Source organism: Lepidochelys olivacea (assembly GCF_965140295.1).
Source record: "Lepidochelys olivacea isolate rLepOli2 genome assembly, chromosome: 3".
Taxonomy (NCBI): domain Eukaryota; kingdom Metazoa; phylum Chordata; order Testudines; family Cheloniidae; genus Lepidochelys; species Lepidochelys olivacea.
The window spans coordinates 62838581-62855764 of NC_140413.1; the positions used below are offsets into that span (position 1 = coordinate 62838581).

A 17184-nucleotide genomic window follows, 5' to 3' on the forward strand; every position below is an offset into this window, starting at 1 on the left:
ATCATTTTCAGAGAATAGGTTAAAACATTATTATTTGCCAACCAATATATATCTTAGCCTGATCCAAAAAACCCTTTGAATTACTCAAAGACTATTCTTCGTGAGAGAAAACTGCTCTCAGCTGAAGGCAATGTAAAGTTGTTGCATACTGTACGAGACTCAAGCAGTACAGATTCACAAACTCTTCCTTAAAATTATCATAATGTTCATGTTTGGTTTTATAATGTGTTTTTTACTTACTTTTCCCCTTCTACATGACCACATATCCCCGATCCCTCAGCTTGTTTCATATTTAATTTTTCTTTTTACTCTAAGTCCTGCTACACCAAACATTTACATTAAATTGTGCGTATATTTAATCAGTTCACTTTGTTTTCAAAACTAGTAAAAATATTAATTGAAAACAAAAAAGCAATAGAAAGAACAAAATGATTCAGATTTAGACAAGTTTAGTAATATATTTACAAGACAACAAGAGAAAATGGGAACAGAAAATGCATATTGAAATAGAAGACATTGCCTTGACAGACATCAACAGAGAAACACTGCTCATGTGTAGCTTCCCTTCTTTGAAAAAGTTCCAACATAAGGTGTTAGCTGAATGTTTCTCAAATCCGTAGCATAACACAAAATAGATTTTTTCAGATTTTCAGGAAAGGAAATTAGGTCACAGAAGTTCATATACATATCCTGGAGGAATGTGCAGGATTTTGCAGAGGTCCCATAAGGCTGCTAAAAATTTCTCTCTGGGTAAAATTCTCAAATCCCAGCTCTGGTTCTCTGTCTACTCTAGATTACTGGGATTTTCAAAAAAGTTAACTGTAAGAAGTATGTTTTGTTAAAAGTTGGTAACAAGTCTTTTAAAGATAATTAGGGTCTGTTGAATCCAAATATGGTTGTTACCAAGCTGTATGTTGTGTATAAAGGCCTTTACAAAGAGAGCAAAGAAACAAAACAGAAATGGCTGAAATGTAAGTCTATTTCTTTTTTGTTTGGGATTAACATCCTTCAGTTCAATCATAATGAGCTGTAGGATGTAAGAAAAGTAATCAAATATGCACAATCTTTTTATAAAGCTACTGAATTTCAGTTTCTTATTTCAAGAGGTACAAGAAATATTTTAATATGTTATACAACCATGAAGAGAATTTTTACATGGCTCTTGAGCATTAGCAAAAGTGTGCAAGCTGATTCAGTTATCAGAAATACACCACGTACTTCAAAAACACCTCTTTTTAAAACAACTGAAAATATTTTCTTGACTAAACATTAAGTAAACATTTTAATGCACACAAGCTAAGCACACATTTTAATGTACTTTTTCAAGAAACGTTGGTATACAGTGGCAGATCAAATCAACATCTTATTGGGTCACTTACGGCATTTACTTATTTTCACAGAATATCAGGGTTGGAAGGGACCTCAGGAGGTCATCTAGCCCAACTCGCTTCTCAAAGCAGGACCAATCCCCAATTTTTGCCTCAGATCCCTAAATGGCCCCCCTCAAGGATTGAACTCTGAACCCTGGGTTTAGTAGGCCAATGCTCAAACCACTGAGCTATCCCTCCCTGATAATACTGTCCGTAAACACGAAGGGTCATGTACATTGACACAACCTTGTTCCAGTTTTCTACATTGGTATGCTTCTGTACAAACAAGTAGTGCAGTCCCGTTCTTGCAATGTTGACTTCTGCACTCTGTGGTGAAGCCACAGAATATTGCCTCCAGGCAGTCTGCTGGTACTGGTGGCAATGACCTGAGCTGTGGCAGCAGACCTCTATTCTCCTGTTTTCAACCCATTGTATTTAGAGGAGGAAGAATTAGATTTCGGTAGTGGGACTGACTCCAAACTAGTGCCTGGTAATGAGCTCTCTGTATGTGGAAGAAAAAAGCACCATTTTTGGGGGTATAGCTTCTGATAACTGCAAGCATGTGAACAAAATGGCATGTGTTTTATAAGTACTGTGGACCTCTGACAAGTCTTACCTCTGACAAATCAACTCTTTTGCACTTTTGACCTTCTACGAGCGCACATCACCCTGTCCAAGGTGTGTTAGAAGCTGATGGCGTCGCTGAAACATTTTCCATGCAGTCATCTGGACCCTGGACTTCAGGAAAGCAGACTTCGACTCCCTCAGGGAATGGATGGCCAGGATCCCCTGGGGGACTAACTTGAAGGGGAAAGGAGTCCAGGAGAGCTGGCTGTATTTCAAGGAATCCCTGTTGAGGTTACAGGGACAAACCATCCCGATGAGTCGAAAGAATAGTAAATATGGCAGGCGACCAGCTTGGCTTAATGGTGAAATCCTAGCGTATCTTAAACATAAAAAAGAAGCTTACAAGAAGTGGAAGGTTGGACATATGACCAGGGAAGAGTTTAAAAATATTGCTCGGGCATGTAGGAATGATATCAGGAGGGCCAAATCGCACCTGGAGCTGCAGCTAGCAAGAGATGTCAAGAGTAACAAGAAGGGTTTCTTCAGGTATGTTGGCAACAAGAAGAAAGCCAAGGAAAGTGTGGGCCCCTTACTGAATGAGGGAGGCAACCTAGTGACAGAGGATGTGGAAAAAGCTAATGTACTCAATGCTTTTTTTGCCTCTGTTTTCACTAACAAGGTCAGCTCCCAGACTGCTGCGCTGGGCATCACAAAATGGGGAAGAGATGGCCAGCCCTCGGTGGAGATAGAGGTGGTTAGGGACTATTTAGAAAAGCTGGACGTGCACAAGTCCATGGAGCCGGACGAGTTGCATCCGAGAGTGCTGAAGGTATTGGCGGCTGTGATTGCAGAGCCATTGGCCACTATCTTTGAAAACTCGTGGCGAACGGGGGAAGTCCCGGATGACTGGAAAAAGGCTAATGTAGTGCCAATTTTTAAAAAAGGGAAGGAGGAGGATCCTGGGAACTACAGGCCAGTCAGCCTCACCTCAGTCCCTGGAAAAATCATGGAGCAGGTCCTCAAAGAATCAATCCTGAAGCACTTGCATGAGAGGAAAGTGATCAGGAACAGCCAGCATGGATTCACCAAGGGAAGGTCATGCCTGACTAATCTAATTGCCTTTTATGATGAGATTACTGGTTCTGTGGATGAAGGGAAAGCAGTGGATGTATTGTTTCTTGACTTTAGAAAGCTTTTGACACGGTCTCCCACAGTATTCTTGTCAGCAAGTTAAGGAAGTATGGGCTGGATGAATGCACTATAAGGTGGGTAGAAAGCTGGCTGGATTGTCGGGCTCAACGGGTAGTGATCAATGGCTCCATGTCTAGTTGGCAGCCGGTATCAAGTGGAGTGCCCCAAGGATTGGTCCTGGGGCCGGTTTTGTTCAATATCTTCATAAATGATCTGGAGGATGGTGTGGATTGCACTCTCTGCAAATTTGCGGATGATACTAAACTGGGAGGAGTGGTAGATACGCTGGAGGGGAGGGATAGGATACAGAAGGACCTAGACAAATTGGAGGATTGGGCCAAAAGAAATCTGATGAGGTTCAATAAGGATAAGTGCAGGGTCCTGCACTTAGGACGGAAGAATCCAATGCACCGCTACAGACTAGGGACCGAATGGCTAGGCAGCAGTTCTGCGGAAAAGGACCTAGGGGTGACAGTGGACGAGAAGCTGGATATGAGTCAGCAGTGTGCCCTTGTTGCCAAGAAGGCCAATGGCATTTTGGGATGTATAAGTAGGGGCACAGCGAGCAGATCGAGGGACGTGATCGTTCCCCTCTATTCGACATTGGTGAGGCCTCATCTGGAGTATTGAGTATAGGCCTGAATAAAGGCTAGGAGAGGCTCGGTCACAACAAAAAATAATTTTCACTCTATTGATATTCACCCCTTCTTGTCAACCGTTGGAAACAGGCAACATCCACCCTAATTGAATTGACCTCATAAGCACTGACCCCCCAGTAGGTAAGGCTACTCCCATCTTTTCATGTGCTGTATATCTTGTATAAGTAGGGGCATAGCGAGCAGATCGAGGGACGTGATCGTTCCCCTCTATTCGACATTGGTGAGGCCTCATCTGGAGTACTGTGTCCAGTTTTGGGCCCCACACTTCAAGAAGGATGTGGATAAATTGGAGAGAGTCCAGCGAAGGGCAACAAAAATTATTAGGGGACTGGAACACATGAGTTATGAGGAGAGGCTGAGGGAACTGGGATTGTTTAGTCTGCAGAAGAGAAGAATGAGGGGGGATTTGATAGCTGCTTTCAACTACCTGAAAGGGGGTTCCAAAGAGGATGGCTCTAGACTGTTCTCAATGGTAGCAGATGACAGAACGAGGAGTAATGGTCTCAAGTTGCAGTGGGGGAGGTTTAGATTGGATATTAGGAAAAACTTTTTCACTAAGAGGGTGGTGAAACACTGGAACGCGTTACCTAGGGAGGTGGTAGAATCTCCTTCCTTAGAGGTTCTTAAGGTCAGGCTTGACAAAGCCCTGGCTGGGATGATTTAACTGGGAATTGGTCCTACTTCGAGCAGGGGGTTGGACTAGATGACCTTCAGGGGTCCCTTCCAACCCTGATATTCTATGATCTTATTGTGTCCAGCGATTAAAATAAAAAATAGGAGGTAACATCGTAACTAGTCAGGACATGAAATGGGAGCAGAGTTTCCAGAAAAGTGGGTCCATACTGTAGTTTCTCACAAATGGCATGAACAGGAAAATATTTTGGTTCCTTTGATGTGCCAGCTTTCATCCAAAAACTGCTTACCTGCCATTTTGCTATGGTAAACCAGCAAAATGGTAAGCACATGGGTGTTCCTGGCTGCAATCACCACATTGTTGGCATCAGCATCACTGTGGACATGGTGTAAAATCTTTCTTGTGTCTCATTCTTCCTCATGAACACCCAGTTAATTGGTGTGAACTGTTGCTGTTGAGCCTTATGCTTCAGCCTCATCCTGAAAGCCACCAGCCAGAATGATTTTATCAGGTGATCCTTGTGTCATTAGTTGCTCAGATAAAAATATTTTCTGGAAACACAGTGAAAATCATCTGGTTACGTGGAAGAGGCACATATATGCCTTCCACCACTCTTCACATGGGTCTTGCACCTCTTGAGCATTTTTACTTTGTACCACCCTTAACAGAGTCCTGGTAGTACCTGTCAAACACATCATCTATACTGTGGAAGTCTTCTCCACTCTTAAGTACTGTTTTACAAATGTGTCTGCAAAGTCTCCAATGTTTTGGCTCCAGATAGCTTTTCTATGGCTAACACAACCAGCCCGTTAGCCACTCAAGCACTCTCCTCTGGACTATACCAACCCTGCTTCCTGCAGATTGATAATAGATATACACCAGCCCCCAAGTCCTTCAAAGTGTCCCCCTGTGGAATTCAGACCCTGAGCAAATCCCACATACTTTGTTTCCAATGAAGCAGCGTACCCCAGTTCACCAATTTTACCTAACACCACTGCTCCTGTATCACACACAACACTTGAGTTCAATTACAGTAAAACAAAAGGAATTTTATTTGAGAAAGAACAGAGATTCAAACAGAAACAAGCGTGAATGATGGAAACAAATGGTGACATACAAAACAATATCATAAAACGTGAAATAGGGCCTACACTTATTAACAGTTACCTTTCCTATCTAATACAGTAGATTCTCACCACACAGTTGAGTCTTTTGTAGTGCTTGCAACCCCAAGGAGTTAGGACCCAATTTTTCATGAAACACACCCACGCATCCTCAGTGAACAGTTCCAGAATGTGTTTTTCCACCTTGTGATCTACTGAATTAGTCTTTTACTTTTAGTCATAGAGAGTGAGTCATATTTTCCTTGCAAGTGGTTTTGAGGGAAACCTTTGACAGCTTTCCATTAACTTCTGTTGCTTGGGGAAAAGGGGGACAATTGAGCAATATATTGCATAATCAGATAGCCAGGGCTGACACTGAGACACACTGTTCCCATGTTACTCAATTTCACTCCAAAACCATAAGACCTAATTTTCAATATCATTGCATTATTCCTTAGCTATTACCCATACACACATCACACAGTGATTATGAGTATTGATAAGTTACAAGCATTCATTAGAGGCCTTACCTGACATGGATAAATACCATGAAAGTGGTGTATTTGGTGTAGTGTATTTGTCAGATCTGAAGCAGGAGTTGCTCGTAAAGAACAGTGAACCCTACTATCAATGGGACTCAGGGTAACTGTTGGTGGACAGTGGACATTAGCTGTCATTACATTGCCCAGTATTGCTTTTGTGCCTGTTCTTAGACTGCCATTTATTTGTTCCAATACCAAAAAACAGGCATTAACTCAGGTTTCAAATTTTATTGCAAATCCACAGGCTGCGTTTAGTCACTGAAGAATATTTCTGTCGGCCTTCATGGTTAAAACCTTTCCTTTGACTTCTTTTCTCACCCCATATAGCAGGAAAAAAGTTGGAGCATTATTTTTTGTCAGTGGATTCTGAATGTGTACATATCCAGCCATCCCCTCTTATATCATAAACTTTCTCCACAAAGCTGTCCAAATGCACTGGTCTTAGGATCTTTCCATTCAACAGTGTGCTTTGCATGGCTTCAGTAGCCAGATTTCTTGTTGAAGTATTTTGCAATTAAGTGGTTGGTTCCTCCCCAGAGAAAACTTTGAACCTTTGAAGTATTAGTCAGAGTGCATCCTCATCTTCATTGTCACGTTGCTTCCTTGCCTTTCTTGACTCATTGCAAATAAGCTGGTCATCCAAGCCAACGTGGAACTTGGCTCTGGTGTCTGCTGCAATATGGGCTCTCAGCTTGTAAGACAAGGCCCATCTGCTGGGGGGCTGAACAAATCTTGGTGATGCCTATAATTCCACCTCCTTTCTTTCTTATGCCATTAAGCCACTTATGGGTCTGATCAAGGTCCATTCAGTTGAACTTCTGACATGATTTCTTGACAATGAAGTTCCCTTGCTGGAACTCCTTGAGCACTTCAGGTGGTAGTGGATGCATTTCTACAGTGCAGATGGTACCCCACATTGCACAGTTTGTGTGGTTATCTCTCATGAAGAATGACATCACACATTTGAAGGTGACGAGATGCAGCTCCCAATTTCTTTCTCTCTGGGCATGGTTGAGCATGAGCAGTAGGACCATCATTTCCATGTACCACCACCAAAACCTGAAGTTCCTACTATCTTCACCTCAACTGGTCACCAATGTGGAGGTGGGATTTCAAAATTTTTGTGAATTACAAAGACGAAGTGACATGAACTCATCATAAGAATGTGACTGATCGGCTTTGACAATATCCTCTTTAAGCTCTTGATTATGTGCTACTATAAAGTCCAAGAGTTGTGGAAGAAGTAGGGGGGAGAGATAGCTCAGTGGTTTGACCATTGGCCAGCTAAACCCAGGGTTGTGAGTTCAACCATTTAGGGGGCCATTTTGGGATCTGGGGCAAAAATTGGGATTGGTCCTGGTTTGAGCAGGGGGTTGGACTAGATAAGGTTCCTTCCAACCCTGATATTCTATGAACACAATGCTTGAAACGTTGCTTGTAGTCCTGGATCACCCTGGCATGTGAGCTGACATGGTTCACAGCTTGTTCTGCTGATTTGGTCCAAGAACTCCACTTTCAATACAGTCATCTGCTAGCCCTCAAGCCTGTATGTGCTGGCCTATATGTCTTTGAAAGCTTATTGAGATATGGAGGCCACCTAATCATGGAATAAGCCATTCTCTGTACCCTGGTGTGCCCTTTTTAGTTCCATCAGTTTATAGTACAGCGATTCATCAACGTTTAGAACCACATACTGCTGGCCAAGTACTGACACGTTTGCATCTCTGTACAACAGCACTGAGGATGTCTAGGTCTTGGGCAGGCACACGAATGATTGGCTGGTATCCAGTGCTAGTTGTCATGTGCAACTGGCTGAAACCCACATCTTGGGGTCTTGACGTTTAACAATAAAAGCTAAATCAGAAGCTCTTGCCTGCATCCGCAGCTTTGCAGTTTTCTTCAGATTCAGAGTATCACTCTTTGCAAACATGGTCCATGAATACTGGTTTAGCTTTACCATTTCTTACATTGGCTGACAAGACTGTGTCAATTGCATCAGCAACATTAAGTGTGCTGTTGTTTGATGGTTTTAAATGATTCAACATGAGATATGGGGCAAGTCCTCTTTGCCAAGCAGTAACTTGGGTTGCATGGAACTTGTGTTTGACATTCAGAAAACACATAATTTGTGTCAGTATTGGTGGCTGCATAGAGAAAAAAGCATCCTGAGAACAAGCTGGAAGGAATAACATCATCATTCTCAGCTTCCATACTTTGTAGGGTTTTCTCTGCTAGGATTTTAGAATCCACTTTTAGGATTTCTTCATAACTAATGCAGTGGCTAGTCTTATGGAAAAGTCTGAACAAGTTGTTTTGACCTTGTTGCCTGATGGAGGGTTCACCCAAGACCAATATGCTTTAGTGTCCATTTCCTTCCAATACTCACACCATATACAAAATATTGAGCTACACTAAGCACCTTGAATTTCAATTCTTGTTTCTCAGAGTTCTCTTTATTACCATCGTCTTCGTACAGCACCTGAGGAACATGTGCAGGCTATCTGGAATGCAAGCAAGACATCATCCTCACTGACCCTGAAACCTTTGCGGCCAGGGTGTGACAAAGTATCTCCTAGAATTTCAAATGCAACATGTACCCAGTGACAGAAATATGTCTCCTTGGGGATGGTAAATGGGGACAGCCATTTTATCATCTTGGCAAGAATTATTAGTGATTTGGATATGTATTTATACTTGGCTGGAATTAAGAGTGTTTGTCTCTCAGCAGGAGACCAATCAGACAATGAAAGGAACTGAAATAAATCTCCAATATGAGCTTGGAGTTTTTCCTTAAATGATGATCTATGACTGATGTAGGAGTGTGGAATTTCAGTGCCAGTTTCCTTTACAAGATTGCAGTGATGATGCTGTACCTCAGCTGGCTGCATGCTGAAGCTCACTTTGAAGCCAACGCATTGCTGTATCAGTAATTTTGGTGCCATCACTCTTCTTCATCATAGACCTCATAAACAAGATGTAACAAGTTAGATTCAGCAGCTATGAGGTCATTTACTCCACCTAAATGAACACTCATTTTGTGGTCAAATGCACCTGCACTTATTATCTGTTCACTCATCTTGAATGTAGTAACAGAGATGAGTCTCTGTTTATGACACACATCTTGTCAAAACATCTCCAGTTCATAGGTTTCACAAAACTGGACTGTCTTGTATTACGGACACTGATTGTTTTTAATGAGAAAACTACAGCCTGCCACATACTCTTGTGTTCTGTAGCCTCTGGAATTTGCCCTTGTCAGTGTATTGGGCATAGCAATTTCTGTGCCACACAATTGATACTGCCTGTTCTGAATGAATGATGGACTCAGTTCTGTCAATGGCCTCACCGTATATGATATTGTGTAGTTTCTTTCTAATGGCTGTTGCCTCCCGTATTCTATGCAATCCTTGTTCACTGACTTCATGCCCATCTTCTCTGTGTTATTTGCCAAGAAGCAAGTAGAGACTGTAGGAAACTGGGGTTGATCTGTTGAGACTTACTACCAGTTCCATTACTACCAGTTTATCTTCAGCTGTAACCAATATGAATGTTATAAACCACCTCAGCTAACGACTGTTGCTTTGTTTGTAAAAAAAAGTACCATTGCCAGAATGTCTATGTTAATTCTGGTCAAACTACAAAGCATTACATACTATACAAATACTAAGCATGCAAGAAATTGAGAAAATGATTTCACTTTTTATGAGAAAACAGCTTCTGTGTTTGACTAACTTATTTCTAATATTAAAATATATAGATGACTCAAAGCTATCAAAAGTTGAATATTAGGGTGCAATAGGTGTTAAAACCATGATTTGTGTCTTCTCATTTCTCTTCTTAATAGACTGAGAAGTACAGTTTGATTTCAATGATAAGTTCATGCACAAACCATTGGTATATCAAACATTTCTGGTGAATTTTGGTGCCATATATATCTGCATGTTGAACATCAAAATTCAACTTGGTAGCAGCCATTTTAAAAATCAACAGGTTCAAATTTTGTTAGAAAAAGTTGTTAACTTTTAGTCTCTTCTAGAGGATTGATTCCGAGATTTCTATCTAGTCTACTATGCCGTCTGATAGGCTGGAGTTGTAGCTGCTGAATCTCTGCACCACCTAGAGGGTTGAAGTTGCTGGTTAATAGTACAAGTTCCTTAGGGATTGAGCCTGCTGCCATTCAAATCACTGGAAGAACTCCCATTGACTTGAATAGTGCAAGATCAAGCCATTAATTTTCCTACACTCCTGACAACTTTATCCACTGGTTATTCTATTACCAGTGAGAATATATATTCCAATACAGACACTCATCTTCAGAGAGATATTTGGGCTATTAAATTAGCGGTCTTGATTCAAATCTAAAACTAGTTGTTTTTTTTAATCTAGATCTATTAGAACATATGCCACCAATTTAAGGTATGATAAAAAGTTTACAGACGGTAAACTTTCAAGTGAAAGAGCAACCAAAACTGATTTGGATACTCCTAAGATTATTTTTACTAATTTAATTAAAGAAAATTGAGTATCAGGAAATATTTTGTTTTAAAGTAAAGATTTCTATCTGGTCAAAGAAAGGATTCATGAGATTAAGTCCTTAATACATATGCAGGACCTACTGAAACTGTCTGGAAATTAAATTCGAACTCCCTATTAGGTAACAACTTTTGGAATGTCTTGTATTACAGGAGGAGGAAATGCGCCTATGAAACTGTGCAGATTTAATTGTGTTATGTCTTTACAGAATACAAAGTTTTTTAAAAAATAATTGTACCTAAAATGTAACTAGCATATCATTAATTTGTCATAAATTTGGAATACACTCAGAAGAATGATCAGATATTTTGTTATGAAAATCAACTTTTGATATTGGACAAAGTCTATAAAAGATTGGTTTGGTATTACCAACCAATTACTGCTATTTTAGTAAAATAATAGGTATTATTCAATTTGTATTTTTCCCACCATATTCCAACTAGATCAACTGGAAACCTAGGCATTATGGTTTAGGTTTAGAATCTGTGAATTCATTTAAGCTTCTCTTCTGAAAGTTTATCAAGAACTTATCATGAAGTTTGATAAAGTTAAGGTTCCTTTTGGCAATGTTATCTTGCTCGCACTGGGCATACATAATGTCTGTAGCATATGCCATTTTCTTTTTATTCACTGTATTGTGTTCTTTTATGTATTATGACAGGTGACCTCTCTTCCTCAGAGGGGTTTCAGAAGGTCCAAAATGCAACAGAATTATTTTGATTACATTGTGCAAGAGGTGAGCCATTGAGAGGTCAGCAAAAGTAGTAGGACATCTAGTACTTCACAGAATTGAGCTCTGCAGCAGTGCTCTGCACGAGGCAAAGAACATGGCAATGGTGAAGGTGAAGGATTTCTGACAACATGACCTAAAAATCCTGCATATAGAGTCACTACTCCTGCTCATGCTTTGCAATATTGGCCATGCAACTGATATAAAGTGGTGGTGATGATGATGACAATTGCGATTCTTTTCTTCATTTCCATGCTGTTAGGATGTTTAAGCAGACTGTGGACTTTTTGAGTTTTACCCATAGCTAGACAACCGTTCAGGGAAGGGATTTTGTTCTTGTTTAGGATATTCTACTAATTAAACATATTAAACAGCATTATATAAACACTATTTTGGATTAGACTGTTAAAACTAAGTTTTCATGTAAAGTGGCCAAAACCTTCAGAAGCACTTAAGTCTCACTGAGTCTTTTAAGTACGTTTGAAAATATCATCCAGGATGTTCAGTGTGTCACCTTAAAATCATGGAAGAATATTTTTTATACTGGAGGCTAAAACCAAACCCCTCTAAGACTATTATGTCAGAATTTTTCTAAACATCAAAAGGAAAGGTGGAACTCCATGCAGATTTCTGTGGCCAGTAGATATGACATATTCCCACCCTGAAATATCTTGGTGTGACATTAGACTGAAGCTTCACATGCCGACAATATCTGAAAAAATTCACAACAAAATAAAAATGTGTGTAAATCTCATCCAGCAACTAGCAGGAATGACCTGGAGAGCTGCTGCAAAAACTCTACGCTCCTCTTCACCGGTCCTTGTCTACTCTACAGAGAATACTGCTAACCAATCTGGATACACCGCTCCTACACATCACTTGTCCATTCTTAATTTAACACCATTGTTTAGATTATTACGGGCACAGTGAAGTCAATCACACAACCATGGCTTCCTGTAGTAGTGTATATCCACCCCACCCCCCAAAGTCATTGAAACATGTGAATTCTTCCATCTTATTTAAGGAAACAAGAATCTTCCAATACATGAAGACCTAAATAATATACCAAGATTTCAACTCAAATCCAGAAAACTTTTTTGTGGGTTATAGCTCAAAAGCTCAAAGATTTGGGTTTTCCTCCAAAGACTACAGGTAAGCAAGGTGGAAAGATGTCAATATCCCGAATAAATGCCTCAGCAAGGACTCAGCCAAAGAACCCTGTGGCTTTTCACTCCCACAGAAAATATGATCCACTCTGAATCACATCCACACATCAGACGGCAGATGCACCTACTTTCTCCATAAATGGGCACTGAGAAACAAGCCTATCTGTGACTGTGGAAATAGACTTCAAACTATGGAACTCCTTGTCAATCAATGTCCCAATCATATCCCAGTAGTATCTCTGAAATCCACTCTGGCACCTGAAACAATCAGTTGGATTGCTGGCCTAGACTTGCACATCTAACACTGCTATTTTTAAGCCATACAAAAGGAGAAGTATGTGAGCAAATCCACAGTGGTATGAGAATTTTAATATTTGCATTTCCTGACTTTATTTAGAATGTATCTCTTGAAAACTGCATATTAATATAAGTTTATGCAATGTATGTTATCATATGGTATTAGTCTGTCTTTTGGAAGTGAGCGAAAGATGACATGAAGCTAACCATGGAAGGAAGCAGAGGATTGCAGAAGAGCATGGGGTGAAGAGAGGGAAGATGATCAATACCTTTTGCTTCTAAACATGTGGTTTTCAGACTTGTTGAGTTAAAGCTTAAAATACACTCTTGTCTGTGCAGAATAACAGTACATAAAAAGGGTACTCACCCTGACTTCATAAATATTATCTGAATAATCCACTGTCTGGCAGATATAGCTGTACCCTTGAGCTCTGGATGCCAAAAATAGCTGAAAATATTAAAATTATATATGAGGGGAAAGAGTCCATAAAAAGATAATTTTATTATTTATGAATGATTTTAGTGTTCTTATACACTTACTCCAAAAGCAGTATTTTAAATAATTTTTATTTACAATACAAAGATGCTATTTAAAAAGTGGTCAATATTTAGTTTTAACAATGTACTTTTTCATATCTTGTGGTGTCAAAACAAGTGGTCCCCTAAATTAAACATAAAATACTCAGAAAAAAAAATAAACTGAATAATCTGCAAGATATTTAGAGAACAGAATAAATGATAACTTCCACTGTGACCTAAAGCCATTCATACATGGAACCTGCCATCAGAGGGAGCACGTTTCTGAGACACAGAATCCCTTAATGAAACCAACAAGAAGTGTAATTCTATGATCAGATATAGGGAGAGAAAATGATCTCTCAGATAGCTGGGACCTAGATCATTCAGAGCTATAATATTGTAACCAACACTTGGAAATGTACACAGAGGCAAATACAAAACCAGTAAAAAGCAGTGGTATAATGTGTTCATATACACACCACTTTGAGGCTAACTGCTGCATTCTGTACCAGCAGAAGCTTCCAAGTGCTCTGGAAGGGTCATCCCAAATAAAGCACTTTGCAGTAATTTAGCCTGCAGGAGATAAAGTTTTCAATCACTGTTATACGTTCTCATCTGAAGGGAGGGGCCACAGCCTTTTGGTCAACTTTAAAAAGGTATGTCATGCTGCCTCCCTCCCCCGCCATGTCTCCAAATTCAAAGACAGCAATGAATCAGGTCCAACTTCTAGGCTGTCAGCCAGAATGGCATAGAATGGTTATATAGATGACCTCCAGAAGAGAATGCAGCCTCTATTCCAGCCTCTACTGAGCAGTCACTTCTATGTTATTCAGATCAATCTTCAATGAATTTACTGCTCTGTGTCCCCATCTCTGTCAGATACTGGAAGAGGAGGAAAAGAACAGAGTAGCTAACAAAGAGATGGTGTAAAGTTGCATGTCATTCAGATACTGATAAATCTGCAGCTCAGGGCATCAAGCTTCACTAGTTGCTGTATATACATGCTGAAAGGGAGAGATGACAAAAACGACCTTCAAAAAAGAGTTAATAGGGAGAGAGAACAATTAAATCAGCATAGCCCACTGAGTCCTCTTACAATTCATTGTAAGACCAGCCCACTTACTGGCCTGATCCCACCTAATGAGTTCACGTGGATCAGGGGAAAGTGGGTAAAATTCTACAGTTTGTGTTATACAGGTCAGACAAGATGATCTAAATGGTCCTTTCTGGCCTTAAAAAAAATCTGTAAGTGTCATAGTCAAAAGGTTTCCAAGGTTGTTGATGGATTTAGCCATCAGGAAGGATACCTGGACAGCATTCTGAAGTTTAAAGATGATACCTAATGTCTATTGAGTTTACTGGGTAATCTGATTTGTACCAGTTACTAGTGATAGCTTTAACATTAGATAAACACACCAGAGACATTTCAATGATAGCAGTAGGTAGCAGAACTGTTTTTTTGAAGCTGAACTTGGTGCAGTGGGGAATTCCAATACCACTGTGGTAACTTTAAAGATTCTACTACAGGAGCAGAGTAACACACTGAGAGTATCCTGAAATTGGTCTTGCTGTCCATTAAAAGAATGGAGAAGAGTCTTGAGGATTTTGATTTGCAGCTTTTACACCAGTGTTCTTCAATGCAAAGTTCACAAGATAAGCAGTGCTTGTGACCATGAATAAACTGACATTAAGTTTTTAATTAGCACTAACATTTCGAAACTTAGTGCTGAAGGTGGCCATCTACCTGAAAAAGTGATGTAATGTGACAGCAACTACAGAATATATTATTTTTAGATCAACAATCTCTCTTTCCCCCTCTCCAGCATACACTACCTGTATTACAAGTCTTCAGAGAGGACCCTGGAGTTGCCTTACCTTTCCCACCTTTAGCGGAAGAAATCAAATGTAGTGCTGACACTGCACTGTTTATTCTTTGCAATTAGATGAGACACACAGTGAGTCAAATTCTGCTTTAACATATACTCTTTGCAATCCTATTGTCTTCACTAGGTGGTGTAAACTGGAGAGGAATGTGGTCCAGTATGCTCTGAATAATCTAACAGCGAGAGGACTTTCACGGAGGTTAAAATTCGTTCTACTGAATAGGTCTTCACACAAGTAGCTTCCACACAGACAAACAATGCTGTAAAAGAAGCCCTGGGCCCATATGAAAAAATAATTGTCGGGAACAATACCACTTCTATGGTGAACACATAAAAATAGAGTTTTTAAGAGTCCAGTTTCCAAAAGCGGTTAGTTTCAACTGCACAGTTCACTTGCTTAATTCCAGGCTCCTGGCAACAGATCTTGTGCTAGCAAAATCTAAATTCTTCCATCAAGGAGTTAATCTGAAGAAAGATTTTCAGCAAGTGAATGAAGATAGTCACAAATTTTAAATCAGCAAAATGTTTGCTGAACTGATGTGAATTGCACTAAAAAGCAGTAAGGGATGTTCTATTAATCAGAGCATTCAGGTGAATATTTCTCACCTTATAAAGTTATATGCAAGATAATTCAAGCTTAGGTCACTGAACATGATCCCATTAAGGCACTGCCCACACAAGGAAATTTACTGTCATAACTGTAGCGGAATAAAATATTCTGCGATAGTTATTCCTTAATAACTCCCTTTAGGAATACTCTATTCTGGAATAAAGTGTCCACTAGGGAGCTATTCCAGAATAGCTACTGAGGAGTAACATACTCTGCTTTAGCCATGCTGGTCAATTTACCCATGTAAACAAGGCCTAAGAAAGGTGAAGTGTAGCAGGCAGCAAGACCAAGTAACTTGGCTATCATAAATCCTTGTTTGTGAAATCTCATGTTTTTCAACAGAAAACTCTATGAACTGAGTAGAAATACTATTGTAAAATTTTGCCTCACTGCCCTTAACTAAAAGAAAATATGATTTACCTCTTTTGTTCTCATTCTAAAGATCAACAAAAGTTTGAATTTCCATTACCTCATTAATATTTTGCAGACATACATTGAAAATACAAGTTAATATAATGTAGCTATCCTTCAGTTTCTAACATAATAGCCTGTCTGAGACCTTGCAGAAAAAACCTAAAGACAGTGTGCCAAATTCTCATTTTAGTTACACTGGTATAAATCTAGAATAACTCCACTGACTTCTGTTGATCTGCTCCAGAATTGGGTACTTGTGAGAAGAATCTGATGCAGGGACAGACATGCCTTCCACTCAAAAAGGATTTTTACTATCAGAGTTAAAACAACGTATTAATAAGTCAAGCTATTCTACATGACTCCTACATATATGCTTTTACAGTACGCTGATTCACAAACTCGTGATATATACCAATTCCAGCAGAGCTCTAAAATATCCAATCAATGTATTCAGCTTCCAAAACAGCGAGTAAAATTATCCAGAGAATATAAAAATGATACAATTTATCTAACACTGTCAAAGTTGTGAATTCTACCACAATTCAAAAGTATAAAAATACAAGACCAACCTCTTTGAAAATATAGAAGTTAAGTAGAACCATTCCAAAGTTGTAGCTAATCAATAAGAAGCGCAATTGGAAGGGTTCTCTTCTCCTCATCCACTTGGGACCCAGCCAGACAGTGAGGAGGTAAAGAGTGCTTATAGTCAGTGTTGGAAATGGAGATTGCATCAAGAACCAGTCATCAACACGTTTGTCTGAGGGAAATAAAACACAACAAATTAACTGAAATAACAAACTACATATTTTTTCATTAAGTTTAAATAAAATATATTTCACTGTAATTTAGGCATCACATTTCTTAAAAGTTAAGAACAGCCATACTGGATCAGACCAAAGGTCCATCTAGCCCAGCATCCTGTCTTCCGACAATGGCCAGTGCCAAGTGCCCCAGAGGGAATGAACA

The 17184-nt window shown here is 39.7% G+C and overlaps 1 protein-coding gene across 2 annotated transcripts in view; it reads right to left on the bottom strand.

The window, feature by feature from the left end:
* ELOVL4 (ELOVL fatty acid elongase 4) overlaps window positions 1–17184 on the bottom strand; it is a 65212-nt gene that overhangs the window by 18866 nt on the left and 29162 nt on the right. For both annotated transcript variants that reach the window (XM_084622072.1, XM_084622073.1), the window contains exons 2-3: window positions 16788–16975; window positions 13160–13240 (exon numbers count right to left, since the gene is read on the bottom strand). In XM_084622072.1, the coding sequence (XP_084478198.1) occupies window positions 13160–13240; window positions 16788–16975 (269 nt within the window). The remainder of the gene's footprint in view (window positions 1–13159; window positions 13241–16787; window positions 16976–17184) is intronic.